Consider the following 16160-nt stretch of genomic DNA (forward strand, 5'->3'; position numbering starts at 1 on the left):
AGCGTCAATATTTATAGTTGGTGACACCCAAAGTAGCCAATTCGCAAAACGTCTTTGTTACAATTAATTGGATTAAGGTTGTGTTGTGTTGTTAAAGTATGTGTATGAATATGTTTTGCTTAATAATAATCAAATTAGATTTTTAGAGCGCCCATCGGTTTTTAATAAGAACGAAGACGAAAGTAGTTTTTTAAACTCGGGCTTTTTTATTTTCGATTTCCCGCCATCCGGTATTAATGTCAAAATGACAGTTTAATGTTGTCAGCTGCAAAATAGAATACAAAAATACTTTTTTATTGCTCCATTAAAAAAATCTGAACCATTGAACCTAAGATAACAAAAATGTTGAGATAAATTATTTTTATATTTTCCTCCCGATTTAAAATCGAATATTTTTTTCATCGATAATCACCTTGAGAATCGTTAATTGTCATTTACAATTCGATGAAATCGAATTCATTTTGTCCTATCTCTAGTTTTCACAACTGTCATCCTCCAACAGCGCATGAAGCAATTATAAGTTATAGATCAATGTTACCGTCACAGAGGCGACACTTCGTTTATTCTGCCTATTGAATTGGGTACATTACGGGAACATAGTAAAATTAAATTGAAAGAGGCTTTTGCTTGGTTTTAGTTGAAGTCGCAGTCGATTCATTTCTACATGTTTAATACAATCACGCGAGACGGCATTTTTATTTGTTTATTGTAAATTCTCATAAATAGCTATCAATGCACTCAGACTGATGATACATAATGATGATGCTTGATGATTATTGTACCTACGCGTGTATCGTATAGCGTCAGAGAATAAATAAAAAAGTATTTAAACTACAATAATAATTTAATTTCCTTTCAATAATACAAGTTTACTTTCTGCCGTTTGGTATAGTAATTCACAGTTTAATCGGTTTTTGATACGTGATGCAATTTAATTTTTGTGCACTGATTTACTATAGCTCGAATTAAATGGATTCTGTAATTGTTGTTCAGTGAATGTTGATTCAAATTTTCAAATGCTTCTTTTTCAATGAAAACTTCCACTGCTTCGCCGTATTAAATTAGGATGTTTTCCGTATCTTAGATGACATAAGTTTCAGATAATTTAAGGTTTTTCATAGGCTGCTCTGAATTGCTAAATATTTTGATTATTGTTGTAGCCATGTCTTCTTATCAATCCAAAAATATGTACATAGTTCCAGGTGGTCCTTGGCTTATCCGGTACATTGTTGTATGTATAACGAAGCATCAGTCTGCTTTTCTTCAACTATGTAGTTGTATAGTATCTTAGGCGATTCGATATATTATACAAATGGCATCAATGAAACCTGTTTTGTTCGCAGAGTCAACTACTTATGTTCTTCTTTGAGATTTGTAATAATATTCTGGATGTCTAGTTTCTCTGTTTATTATTATTCTTTTTGATTATGTACTAACAAAATTTCAATGCAAGTTTATGGGATTTCACTTCATACAAATAAGAAAAAAAACATTTTTGCTTTTGCTATCAACAGGACTATCAAAAAATTATTCATCAAAGTTATGAAATTCACTGTTCCTGATGAATCTTGAAACTGTCTCGAATTCAAATCTTCATCACAAGAAAGCTTTTGTTAAGTTCATCATACTCAGAAGTTGTGTTGCAAGCTTTACTTTCATTATCTGCTGTCGAAAATTTATATGACGAGATATTTACTTGAATACTTCAAATCTATGACCTTCATTTTGTTGAAGCTTATTAAGATTTACTAGTAATTGCCATTTGAATTGTTTGTCATTATTATCAAACAACAGTCTTTTCTTCTCAAACATGTTTCTAATTAGTTTTATAACATGACAAGGGTCCATAAAAATGCAAACTTTTTCTCCCGTGAGATAAATTTCACATGAGAAAATTACAGTCCAAAATTCAACAGATCGACCATCAATATGTAAGACTTAAAACTTGTAAAAGTGATGTAAATCAACCTCGTGGCACTTTTACAAGCATTATTTATCATATTTGCCTTTGTTTCAGCATTTACACCGGCCGTCAAAAAGTACCCCACGCCCATGGGTAATTTTCAATTTTCGTTTAGGGCAATCGGCTTATTATGCTAAAGCTTGCGTTGTAGTTGATATAAAAGAAGAAAAGGATCCAGAATATCCTGAATACCTTGCATAGGACCTAACTGCACCTAATTTTTGATTATTGTGAAAAACCTTCTGTCTCTCGTGATCTATTTCGTCAAATACTTACCTACTAATGAGCAGATTATAGGTTTATTTGAATTTGCGTTGGATTGGGATTTCTTCTTCAAGGCTGCAAATTAATGCTTCTGTTATGAAAACGGGTTCTGCATTAACCGTTGAATACCATCTGCAAATTGTCTCTTAGGATGTAGAAAAGCTTTGCTATAGCATTCTCTTATGTCAATGCGAATTCCGTAAAGGTGCAGTGTTTAAGAAATAATAACGTCTTTTATGTTTATTATTTTTCTATAAGATTTATTTCTGTTTTATCCGTTAAATTCGGCATTTAAATTGAGGCCGTATTTCTCTTTCAATTTTTTTACAATTGTTTTATAAGACTCAATTTTTTTCTTTAAATAAATATTTTGGTTTCGTACTTTCTTAAATTTTATAGTGAGTTTCTTTAAAGCTGCAGATTGCTTGCGTAATTTATTTTTAACTATAATTGTTCTTGGACTATCAAAAATTGAATCTGAACTGCTTACTGATTCAGATAACGATTCTGTTACTTCCTGTTCAGCACAATATGTTGATGGCTGAAAAATAAAGAAATATTTTAAAAGATTAAAAAAAACAACTTATAAAACCTTTTATAGGTAACAATAATACATAATATAATTACGTTATCGCATGGCACTGCAGATTTCTTTAAGTATACTCTTCCCGACTTTATGGTATTGTATTTGTCGTTTTCTCGGAAATGCACGGAACATATTCGTGAATGATCTGTAGGTAACCACGTTTCTTCGCTGCGATTCTTCTGAACAAATTTGATCCATAATTCTCTTGTTTCATGACACGGCCCTGGAAACCTTTAAATCCAAATTTAGAGCGCTTTCACATTAGGGCGTTAGTAGCGCGACTGCAGCGCGGCAGCGGCGTTTTTATAATGTGAGTGAAGGCATGCATCCGCTGTCACATAGTATGATATTGTCGGCAGCGCGTCTGTCGCGCTGCTAAATCGCCTAAATGTGAAAACGCTATAATAAAAAAATAATACTATAATTATATTTAATTTTATCACATTTTTTTTTAATTATACGTCAATACATATAAATAAATAAATATCCTTGGACATTTTACACTACGCTTCTAGCCCCAAACTAAGCAAAGCTTGTACTATGCGTACTACACAACGGATATAAATAAACATACATTATTGTAAATACTTACATACCTACATATTAGACTAGGCGCAGACCACCGATTTTTAGTTGGCCGATAGTTGTGCCCGATTTTAAATTGTATGAAAAATGGGCCAAATCAAATCGGTGTAATGTGCGCACTTCCGTACATGCCCATACTGATCAACTGCCTGACTCAATTCAAATTCATCACATAAATTAAAATTGAAATTCATCATTTCAATTACTGCCCGACTGGGAATCGAACCCGGGACCTCTCGGCATAGTAGTCCGTTCCGAATCATTACACCAAACGGCCGACAAAAAAAGGTAGGTTGTGTCTAGTCAGCGAGTAGAAAGAAATGTTTTATTCTTTGATTTTCACGTAAATATGGCTACCGCCGCGGGTCCCGTTGCAATAAAATATAATTATTTGCGTGTTTTTATAATAATGTTGAACTTTACTTGTGAAAAGTCACTCCTTGACTTTTACTTGTGTTTCTGGTGTTGTTTGAACAGTATCGCATTACACATCCAGGCATATTTTCAGACAGCAAAACTTCACTGAAACATGGTCACGTTGCAGCAAGCGCTGGGCAAAGACTAATTGAGTTGGAGTGCGTGCGCTCTAATTACATACCTACAAATAATTGATTGATTTGAGACGTCTCTCTAGTAATAGTAGGTAATTAAAACTCAATGATCTAACTAAACCGTCTTATAACTGTGAGCTTGGGTATTTTTAATTACAAAGTACATAAAATGTTTTTATTTTTAATTCTTCTTCTTTTTTGATGTTGGCAATACTCGTCGAGGTCGACTTGATTTACATGCCAGTGTCAAGTTTAATTAATTCGAGTAAAAATAGGATTCAAATGATGAATTAATTAATGTTAATGATGGATGAGATCATAATCCCCCGTACCCTTTGAGTTTCAGCAATAAAGTGTCACTTTACTAAAACCGGAGGCGGAACTTCTTGAGGGAACTTAAAAACTGATGTTGCACAGTGTACACTCATGCACGTTCACGAACACAGTCATATTATGGTCAATAATGGATCATTAAATCCACACTTACGATTTAATAGTCGCAAAACACGAATTTTAGAAAATAAAATAAAACATTCGACGCTTCACTTTCCCGCCGAGAAGTCAATTTTTGAATATAGCCTGACCAGGAACATAAAAACCCTGGCATAGAGGCGCGTCAATTGCATTTGATAGTGCAACACTGGGTACAGTCGTACCTGTATTAAATTAATAGGTTAACTTTATGTATCAGGATTCAGGATTATAGGCTAATTTTATATTTTCATAAATTAACAAAAAAATATTATATTATAGGTAAACTGGTTTAAATAAATTAAATGAAACCATCAATCGAGCAAGTAGGATTTTATTATTATTCATCAATAATTAAATTCTGAACTTGAATATTCAACTACAATGTCTGCTCATGAAATCTTCAAACTCGGTACTTCTTTCCCAATTCCATAAAATTCAATACTTACAAAGTGACAAAAAACTTTAAAATAGGTAGTTGAAACAAACCACAGCTAATTTTCATAGTTGACTGTACTATACGATAAACATGTCAGTCAATTTGACAACCTTTGTCGGAAACATTATTCAATGAAAATATTGTCCGAACCCTTAGTATTTCTCTTCGACAAATTCTTTAACACATTGTGAACCACTTTTCTTTCACGACTATAAAAAGATTTTAGCAATTTAATTCACAAAATCAATTGCGCACATTTAAAATAAAGTTTGTTTACACTTTGACAGCAATAGACTGACATGCAAGGTGACATGTCAATGAAGTTTTCAGTTACTGTTGCCATTAAAAGAAATTAGTACCATTAATTTTCCGCAACATGGCGAGGGCTTTTATGTTCCTGGTCAGGCTATAATATTAATATTAACAATGGCTCACTTTAGTCAAGACGTTTATAATTTTTGGTCTGGCAATATCAGAAGTTTCTGTCAAAAATCGTTATCGTTGTTTTTTTTTCTGAATGTGCATTTAAATTAAATGAAACCGAGGTTTTAATGTAATTATTTAATTAAAACTGGACTTATTTACTTCGGAATTCGGTACTAAACACTACTATGATGGAAATAATCGAATTATTGAATACAGTAGATATTTGTCGTTTCTGCCTATGCGTAAGTGTACAAAGAATGGTCCCGCTATCAGATGAGATTTTACAATCAATATCATCATGCTTTTCGTTGCAGGTAAGTTAACTTTATTAAATAAAACATACTTAATATCTTCAGCGTAAGAACTATACAAATCGCCCATACTATGGGCTACAATTTTGTTATACCTACACCCTTGTGTTGATAAAACGTTTCATGATATAAAGTAGGTAACATGTGTTTCAGATAAATATTGATATTTCTCTGCCACAGCAAGTGTGTGATAATTGCAACAGTAAAATAACACTTATAAGTGAGTTCAGAAAATCTGTTCTCGAAAATGAACAAATGCTTTATAAAAAACTAACAGAAGGCCAAGATGAGTTAAACAAGTTCTATTTGACTTATCAACAAGTGAAAACTGAAGATAATGAAAAGATAATAATAAAAAGTGAAACCGTCAACAGTATAGAAGACGACGGTTACTTTCCTGAAGTTGATGTAAAAGAATTAATAGTTAATGATCACATAAGTTCTGAAAATGACCAAAAAGAAGCACATACGAATGAACCCTTCAGTAATTCTTTTGAAACTGATATCATAGTTGATATAAAAGAAGAAAAGGATCCAGAATATCCTGAAGAACAAGTCGATACTCACAATTCCATCAACAATACAAATAATACTGTACCCCAACTCCAATGTCTTACCTGTTTTGAGAAGTTTCAATCCCAGTGTAACTTATTAGGCCATTATAACACAGTACACTTGAATAAGCCAAAAGAAAATTCACCAACAGTTACATTCGAAATTGAAACAAAATCAGATAGTACAGTTTACAAATGCAATGTTTGTAGCAAAGAATATGACACTCAAGCGAAGATAAGAAGGCATGTTTCTAGCCATTCTAAAGCTAGGTCTTTCCTTTGTAAGCTGTGTGGTGAGTAATGTTATGATTTACATAGTTGTATTGCAAAAATAAATATGTTTGGTACATAGTTTAGATACATTATTAGGAAGAGACGTTAGTTGAAATCTCTCCCACTTATAAAAGATGCTCCACTTCAAGCTGCTACTAACTGGATAGCAAATTACAGTATTCCTATATACTCGCAGCTTGCAGTTGTTGCTACTAAGCTGCTTCAAGCTGTCTATGTATGGCGAGCCATAAAGCAATTCTGTAGGTATTATTACCAGTAAAAATTCTAAGTATCCATCTATGTGTGTACAAAAAATACTGTCTGGACATACTCATAGTAATTTTAGTCTTATGTAAGAATAAATAATTTTCCAATCAATACTTACAGGCAGAACGTACAAAACAGCATCAGAGATTGTCAGACATGGCCGCGCTCATAACGGCACGGCACTCTTCTGCCGAAAGAATTGTGGCTTCAGCACCGCCTACCCTGGAGCCTTGAAGGAACATGAGAGAAGGCATGTAGGGGACTTTAAGGTAACTTATCTAATTATCTACACTAATATTAAGGACAGATTTGATTGTTTATTTGTTTTGAAATGGAACGCGAAAGTTTTAAATCTTATGTTTTGAATAAGCTCTGAAACTACTGGACTGAAACTTATTTCCTGTTTGAAAAGTTACACCCACTTCTTTTATTTTGGCAACGACTTGGTTTTGAGAACCATGGTTTCGCCAATGTCACGTAAAAGTTGCACCTAGAATGAACTCTGGATTAAAATGACAACTTAAGCCAGAGTTTAACTAGGGTGTAAGCTTTATTAATAAGGCCCATTGAATATTGATTTCAAAAATTGTCATCATTAAAACTTCGCCTAGTCAGCTATGACATACTGTTATTATTCAAATTTTTATTCGAAAGTGTTTGGGTATTATGTAAATATTAATTAAAAATTGTTATTTGTTAATATTTTTCACTTATTAATATTGTACTTTTTATACATAATGTTGAAAAGGTAAAAAAAGAATCAATGACAGGTTTTTGCAAAATAATGCCTTTTAAACCAAGTCCGCCTTATACGCGTGGATCCCGTTTTACCCCCTTTGGGGTGAAGTTTCGTAAAATCCTTTCTTAGCTGATGCCTACGTCATAACATCTACCTGCATGCCTTTCAACCCGATTCGTCCAGTGGTTTGGGCTGTGCGTTGATAGATCACTATGTCAGTCAGTCAGTCACTTTTGAGTTATTATATTTAGATTAAATATTAAAATTAACAAGTGACCAAGTGGATTTCACATTGTAAAACGTATTTTTCCAGTACAAATGCGAAAAATGTGGTAAACGCTTCCAAGTGAAGACTTGGTATCTGCAGCACCAAAACGTGCACCTTGGTCACAAGCCGTATGTCTGTCATTTATGCGGTCTTGCCTTTCATATGCAGCGGTAAGCTTTACTTTTCTCTTATACATACATTTCTATTTGTCGGCCGTTTGGTGTAGTGGTTCGAAACGGACTACTATTCCGGAGGTAGCGGGTTCGATTCCCGCACAGTACAAACATTTGTGTGCATGAACATATTTGTTTGTATTGGACTGGGTGTTTTCTATGTATAATAAGTATGTATTTACAAACAAAAAAGTATTTAAGTATGGTTATATCCATTGTTTAGTACCCATAGTACAAGCTTTGCTTAGTTTGGGCCTAGAAGCGCAGTGTAAAATGTCCAAAGATATTTATTTATTATTATTTATTATTATCAGGACTTATTCTAAATGACAAAACACACTTATCAACTTGGAATTAATTAGAAAATCATTGAATGCAGTTTTCTTTCTATTTAAAAATAAAGGAATGTTTTCTTTGAGTAAAATTCTCTATCTACAGTATTAAGAGTACTTTCCCTCCAGGTGGCATTACAAAATTCCACCCTGTATAGTGTGCGTACGTGTTCGCCTCTACCTATGCCTCTAGTTTCGTCGAGCGTCCTATGTATAATGATAATAAAAAACACTTACATCAGAGTAAATACAAATGAGTAGGTCATCTTCATAGAAACGCACCGAGCGCGGTTTGTATGTGAGCGCGCGCCAATACGTATGCGGCGCGCACGCACACACTGATAAAATTCGGGGCAACTCACCGCTAATCCACGCTAAATTTTGTCAGTGTGTGCGTGCGCGCCGCATACGTATTGGCGCGCTCACATACAAACCGCGCTCGGGCGTTTCTATGAAGATGACCTACTCATTTGTATTTACTCTGCTTACATTTTAAGGACCCTCTCCGTCCACTGTACCGCAATGCATCCGCAGTCGTCAAGCGTGAAACGTTACGTGTGCGTCCACTGCTTCTTACCGTGCGATTCGCGGAAATCTCTGACGGAACATATGAAGGTAACTTTAAATAACTTGAAAAAATCGAACTGCCTACGGCGGGAATCGAACCCATGACCTTTCACTTGCTGGGCGAATGCTCTTCCATCTGAGCTACTTAGACACTGGATGAACCAATCGAAATTTCAAGTGTAATACGCTGTTGCGGTCGCGTTAGTTTGAGAAGCGACTCTACGCTAAATTTTAATAAATATAAAGGTAACTTGATGACGAGAAAGTTTGTTCATTTCAACCAAATAATGTCCACTGCTGGAGAAAGGTTTATCCCAAGGATTTCTACAACGAGCGGTCCTGTGCTGCCGGCATCAATATTACTTCCCACGACCTTCACCAGATTATCGGTCCATCTACAATACGTCTTCCGGCCCGTGGTCACCACTCGAGAACTTTTCTCACCTCACCTTGGGCCAGTGGGGTCCCATTGCGATGGGCATCGCTGTTACAACAGGGTGGCACTGCTCAGTTCACTTTCTCTTTCTTTGCTGTGTTTTATGTGCTACCTCTGTTTTTTTCTATACAGGGTGTTAGGTAAATAGGTATATGAGCCGACACTAGCCCATGTTAACATGGTCATATAAATGGTATGGTGAAGTCAGAAAATTGATATCATCATTTAAATTTTTTAAATTTTCATACAAAATAAAATTTATAAAATCCGGTTTGTATGAAAATTAAAATAATAAAATTTAAGATATCAATTTTCTGACTTCACCATACCATTTATATGCCCATGTTAACATGGGCTAGTGTCGGCTCATATACCCATTTACCAAACACCCTGTATACCTTTTTAATTAATTCTCCTTCCGTTGCGGGTCCAATGGCAGTTTAACTTTCCCCCGGGACAATCTTGACCGTCACTGGTTGGGTTTTTATTGGCGGTCAACTACACTGTAGATACAACTGTAGATCCTGGCTACACAGGAGTTGTAGCGGTGGGAACGAGAGGTGGGAATAGTTTCGTATATACCTTTTTGTGTCTTTGTTTGATGTCCATCGCAATAAACGTTTCTTTCTTTTCACTTTTCAGTTTTAAACTACGGTCGCTCGGTAGACTTTGTTTTTAATATCGTTGTATTTCCCAGGGGCATGGGTTGACGGCTGAAAAGAAATTCCTGTGCGACCTGTGCGGCAAGGTCCTGGCCAACGGCGACCAACTGCGGCTCCACAAACGCGGGCATTACGGCGTCAAACCGTACACTTGCGGGTGCGTTGATATACAGGGTGTTTGCTAAAACAACTGCCATAGAATTAATAATTATTTATTTTATAGTTGTGTAAAATATGTGATTTCAATTTGGGGCTGAAACTACACTCGGCATCAAATAAATCGCACCTCCCGCGACAAGCACTTATCAAACGTATGCATCTCCACTTCCCACCAATATTGGTACCACTTGAAAGCCTAGTTCTAAACTTCATTTCATTAAAGGAAAGGTTTTTGTCCCAAAAATGTGTCTTTAGAAGGATCCAGAGTCACTTCCTAAAAAAACAGGTAGTTACGCTTGAGCCAACTTTTATGGCTATAAAACTGTTAAATTGGGATTTATTGCTATCCATCTGTTAAAAAGGACACGTAAGGTCATTATTTGGTTTTATAACCACAAAAATTGGTCTACTTGGTCCCATAGGTGAGCCCCAAGTGAGGCCTTTTTTCAAGTCACATTTATGGTACCTGTTAATTGTTTATAAAAAAATTAAATGTGTTTTTCTTTAAGTATATTTATTAGGCTTTCAAATAACACCAATATTGTTGGGGCACCATGATTGTGTCAAAAGAAAATCTTTAAAGTTCGCGTCGCGGAAGGTGCGATTTATTTGATGTTGAGTGCATAAAAACAAGTACTAAAAATCCCGTTTATTTCGTAGTATACGTGTTCATTCACTCGAACATCCCGTTTTCAGGGTCGCGCTAAAAACCGATCCGTTTGAATTTGGAATCAGAATTTCAAACACACTATTTTGTGCTTGTGTGTTCACACAACAGTCCAGTTGGTCCAGTTTTGCGGGATCTGCATTACTGGATTCCGTAAATTGGATTGCCGTGGGAAAGGGTGCCAATTTGTGCCAGCTTACCTCTGAGGCTAACACTTCACTTATTGAAACAAAAATTTGCCGAATATTATATTTTATTTAAACTATTTTCGTTTTGAGTACTATCTACGTGTTATTTTAGCAAAGTCGTGCCATTTTCATTAATCCTATCAAATGTCCAATTCCAGCACGTGCAACAAGTCTTTCGCGAAGAAATTCAACCTTCAGGTGCATCAGAATTCGCATTCCAGCGACAAAGCCCATGAGTGCGGGAGCTGCGGCCGCCAATTCAGCCAGCGGAGCGCCCTGAGACGGCATTGTGCCAGGTACCAACGGGACTATTCCCACCTCTCGTTCCCACCACTGCAACTCCTGTAGTCCTGTGTAGCCAGGATCTACAGCTTGACCGCCACAAAAACCCAACCAATGAAGGTCAAGTTTGTCCCGGGGGAAAGTTAAACTGTCATTGGACCCGCAACGAAATTAATCAGAAGAACATAGGAGGAGTTCGAAATTAAGGTTCGACTTCCCTCCATTGCAAAGCGAATGACAGGTGACAAACAAAGGTTTAAAACCTTTAAGAAAAGATTATGCACCACGGACAATAAATATCAATTAAGGGTGCCTATCTTATGAACAATTGCAATTGTGCCAGGTACCAGCATCATCATCATTATTTCAGCCACTGGACATCCATAGCTGGAAATAGGCCTTCCCTAAGGATTTCCACAAAGACCGGTCCTGCGCCGCTCGCATCCAACTTAGGCAGAGTTACACCATCTTACTTTAACAAAAGTAAAAAAATTGCACAACTCCATACAAAAAGCATCGGTTATTGCTATAGTTACGATTAAAGTAAGCTGGTGAAACTCAGCCTTATAGTTTTTTTACTATTTTACAGATATCATCACTTGGAGCCCGACACGTCTAGCAGTGGCACCAGTAGCGACACAGCTCTCCCCGCGGAATAACTACAGCCTTTGGAGATAATGCGGCTGACAAGACGCGAATAAGAAAATAAAAATGTTTTTTTCTCTATCCAGGATGTCTTGAGATCGCTCTATAGCAATAAGACCGCCTAAATTGTACCGTATCTTTTGTATATTGCTTTCTTTTTTTATTTGCTATCTTGTGTGGTGTCTACTATCTATCTCTTTTGAACCCTAGGACACGGCACAAACATGGACCTATAAAAAAAGGCGGACGGAACTCGCGCTACAACAAAACTGTGACGCAAAATTTTGGCGTTTGTCTATTGTGTGAGTGAATTTAGGGATGCCATGTTAGCCAAAACATTTTACCCATTTATTTTAAGAAAAACATAGATCGGCAGATGTTTCTTGGAAATGTAGACAGAATTATTCCGTGCCATTTTAAAAGGATGAAAGGATTTTGAGGAAAGGATTTTGATGAAAGGTGAATGCGTTGAGGTAGGCGCGAAATTTTCAATGTTCAAATTTTCTTACATTGTTTGCAAGTCAGTGTGTCAGGGTATGTACATAATGTTGGTCAAAAATGATTCACGCAGTTACAAATTACGAATCTTGTGTACACTAAAATCATAATCTTATGCATCATCAATATATTATTATTATCTCTGATAGATTTTTTTGAACATACAACCTGACACTGACTTGCAATCAATGTAAGAAAATTTGAATTTTGCAGTTCCACATTTTTGGGAAGGATCATATTTGCCTATGAAAATATATCCCATTAAAACACAATTATTATGATAAATTATTTTATTTCCATAGTATGCGTAATAAATTACTAAAAAGTCCTAAAATTATTATCAATTTCCCATATTTCGGGTAATTTTCCCACGTAAATAACTGAGAACACTGGTCTTTGACGTATTATTTTTTCGAGTGAATGACGTTTGATTTCAATTAATTTCAATATTTTAATGTCGGGAAATAAGTGATTGGATTATTATTTTGCCTGTGAAATGTGATTCCTTAATTTTTGTTTGTTCGAACAGAACGGTTATTACACAATTTCATCACACAAGACATGTCGTATTCGTGTTGTTTTTTCGCTGCTTAAATGTGTCAACTGTGTGAAGTTTGCACTCGAAGTGGTGTATCAGGGTGTGAATGTGTGCGTGCCGGCCTGTACGTACAGGCAAGCTGGTGTATCCTAATGTCACAGTATTTTGTTGATGAGAATCCGTCCGTGTAGTATAGATGACCCACGCTGAACTGTCCCACCAAACTCAATGACAGGGGGGCGCTACCATCGTTCAACTATATGGTTTCCAACATGGCACAAATCGGAACCAGCGATCTGGTATTGACGGTGGCGCCCCACTGTCAATGTCATGCATAGGACAGTTCAGTATTTTGGAACTATAGCAGCTTTTTACATCATTTTATGTATCTACCGAAATACTTTTGTGAAAACTGCTATACCTAGTTTAAGTTAGGTTAGGTCATTAATTGAATAAAATTATACATTAAGAAGCAAATATTTTTATTTCTTTTTACATTTAATTATTGCGTCTACCTACCTCTTTCTTAACCTACCTACTTAATTCATTTTATGAACTTAGCTAATACGCCCAAATTCATAAAAATGTAATAATGATTATAGCCTGACCAGGAACATAAAAACCCTCGCCATGTTGCGGAAAACTAATGGTACTAATTTCTTTTAATGGCAACAGTAACTGAAAACTTCATTGACATGTCACCTTGCATGTCAGTCTATTGCTGTCAAAGTGTAAACAAACTTTATTATAAATGTGCGCAATTGATTTTGTGAATTAAATTGCTAAAATCTTTTTATAGTCGTGAAAGAAAAGTGGTTCACAATGTGTTAAAGTATTTATCGAAGAGAAATACTAAGGGTTCGGACAATATTTTCATTGAATAATGTTTCCGACAAAGGTTGTCAAATTGACTGACATGTTTATCGTATAGTACAGTCCACTATGAAAATTAGCTGTGGTTTGTTTCAAATACCTATTTTAAAGTTTTTTGTCACTTTCTAAGTGTTGAATTTTATGGAATTGGGAAAGAAGTACCGAGTTTGAAGCGTTCATGAGCAGACATTGCAGTTGAATATTCAAGTTCTGAATTTGATTATTGATGAATAATAAAATAAATCGTACTAACTCGATTGATGGTTTCATTTAATTTATTTAAACCAGGTTACCTATAATAATATTTTTTCGTTAATTTATGAAAATATCAAATTAGCCCGTAATCCTGAATCCTGATACATAAAGTTAGCCTATTAATTTAACACAGGTACGACTGTACTCAGTGTTGCACTATCAAATGCAATTGACGCGCCTCTATGCCAGGGTTTTTATGTTCCTGGTCAGGCTATAATTAGATTTATCGACAACATAGTTTCCATTACCCATAAGAACATTTCACATATTGAAAGAGACATAAATAGTTAATTCCAATAAACAATGTTTTTAGGGTTCCGTAGCCAAATGGCAAAAAACGGAACCCAGATTCGTCATGTCTGTCTGTCCGTCCGTATGTCACAGCCATTTTTTTCCGAAACTATAAGAGCTATACTGTTGAAACTTGGTAGGTAGATGTATTCTGTGAACCGCATTAAGATTTTGATGCAAAAATAAAATAATAATAATAAATATTGGGGGCTCCCCATAGATACTTAAAACTGAAACTCAAAATTTTTTTTTCATCAAACACATTCGTGTGGGGTATCTATGGATAGGTCTTCATATAGATGACCCACGCTGAACTGTCCCGCCAAACTCAATGACAGGGGGGCGCTACCATCGTTCAACTACACTCGTCGTCAAATAAATCGCACCTCCCGCGACAAGCACTTTTAAACGTATGCATCCCCACTTCCCACCAATATTGGCACTACTTAAAAGCCTAGTTCTAAACTTGATTTCATTATAGGAAAGGTTTTTACCCCAAAAATGTGTCTTTAGAAGGATCCAGAGTCACTTCTTCAAAAAATAGGTAGTTACGCTTGAGCCAACTTTTATGGCTATAAAACTGTTAAGTTGGGATTAATCGCTATCCATCGGTTAAAGAGGACACGTGAGATCATTATTTGGTTTTATTACCATAAAAATTGGTCTAATTGATCCCAGAGGTGAGCCCAAAGTGAGGTCTTTTTTCAAGTCACATTTATGGTATACTAGCTTTCCGCCCGCGGCTTCGCCCGCGTGGAATTTTGTCTGTCACAGAAAAACTTTATCGCGCGCGTCCCTGTTTCAAAAACCGGGATAAAAACTATCCTATGTTCTTTCCCGGGACTCAAACTATCTCTATGCCAAATTTCATCAAAATCGGTTGCGAGGTTTAAGCGGGAAAGCGTAACAGACAGACAGACAGACAGAGTTACTTTCGCATTTATAATATTAGTTGGGATGTTAATCATTTATTATGAAATTGAATGTATTTTTCTTTAGGGATATTTATTGGGCTTTCAAATAATACCAATATTGTTGGGGTACCATGATTGTGTCAGAAGAAAATCTTTAAAGTTCGCGTCGCGGAAGGTGCGATTTATTTGATGTTGAGTATATATGGTTTCCAACATGGCAAAAATCTGAACCAGCGATCCGGTATTGACGGTGGCGCCCCACTGTCAATGTCATCGACAGGACAGTCCAGTATTTTGGAACTATTTGATCGAGGTTTCTAAAATTTTTTTTTCTAAACCGAATAGTTTGCGTGACAGACGCTTCCAAAGTGGAAAAAAGATGGTCCCCCCCTCTAACTTCTAAAATAAGAAAATGAAAAATCTAAAAAAACATGATGTACATTACTATAAAACTACCAACGAAAATTGTTTTGAACGAGATCTAGTAAGTAGTTTTTTTTAATACCTCGTAAATCGTAAACCGCTTATTACCGCGTAATCTTTCATACAAATAACTTAAATTAAAAAAAAGTATTATAAATCAATGGTACGGAACCCTTTGTGCGTGAGTCCGACACGCACTTGGCCGGTTTTTTTACTTTCTTAATCTCGTGCCCTACGGTGCCCTTGGCCCGCGGGCACGTGTGGTCCGACTTCATTTTTGGCTTGCGCCGCGTCAAATTTGTCAATTTGACACATGCATGCAGTGTTGCCAGAAGGTTACTTTTGTAACCTTTTAGGTTACTTTTGAACTGCATTGGTTACTTTTAGGTTACACTAATGAAAAGGTTACTTTTAGGTGATTTTTCAGAAATTGTAGAATTAACTTTACAGGTTATTCAGTAAAAATATTAATAGTGACAATTTAAAAATTATGTCATAAACTGCATTTAAACATGAATTTGATTTATTATTTGTTAAAGACAATGAGTTTTAGCAAATGT

The 16160-nt window shown here is 35.7% G+C and overlaps 1 protein-coding gene and 1 long non-coding RNA gene across 3 annotated transcripts; one reads left to right on the forward strand and one right to left on the reverse strand.

Annotated features, from left to right (window-relative positions):
- Positions 1-2246: 2246 nt before the first annotated feature.
- LOC135084292 (uncharacterized) lies at positions 2247-4508 on the reverse strand. Of its 2 annotated transcripts, XR_010259808.1 has the most exons (4): positions 4282-4508; positions 3822-3996; positions 2855-3044; positions 2247-2768 (listed from the first exon to the last, which is right to left on the reverse strand). It is a non-coding gene; the product is annotated as an uncharacterized LOC135084292 (long non-coding RNA). The 2 variants fall into 2 exon arrangements; XR_010259807.1 differs by lacking the exon at positions 4282-4508 and having other exon boundaries at positions 3822-4070.
- Positions 4509-5370: 862 nt separating this feature from the next.
- LOC135084321 (zinc finger protein OZF-like) lies at positions 5371-13310 on the forward strand. The gene is made up of 8 exons (XM_063979124.1): positions 5371-5599; positions 5750-6443; positions 6811-6959; positions 7743-7867; positions 8700-8817; positions 9903-10024; positions 11040-11177; positions 11753-13310. The coding sequence occupies exons 1-8, from the start codon at positions 5471-5473 to the stop codon at positions 11820-11822; spliced, it is 1545 nt and encodes a 514-aa protein (XP_063835194.1). The 5' UTR covers positions 5371-5470; the 3' UTR covers positions 11823-13310.
- Positions 13311-16160: the final 2850 nt, after the last annotated feature.

This window comes from Ostrinia nubilalis, chromosome 25 (genome assembly GCF_963855985.1).
Source record: "Ostrinia nubilalis chromosome 25, ilOstNubi1.1, whole genome shotgun sequence".
In the NCBI taxonomy this organism is placed as follows: Eukaryota; Metazoa; Arthropoda; class Insecta; order Lepidoptera; family Crambidae; genus Ostrinia; species Ostrinia nubilalis.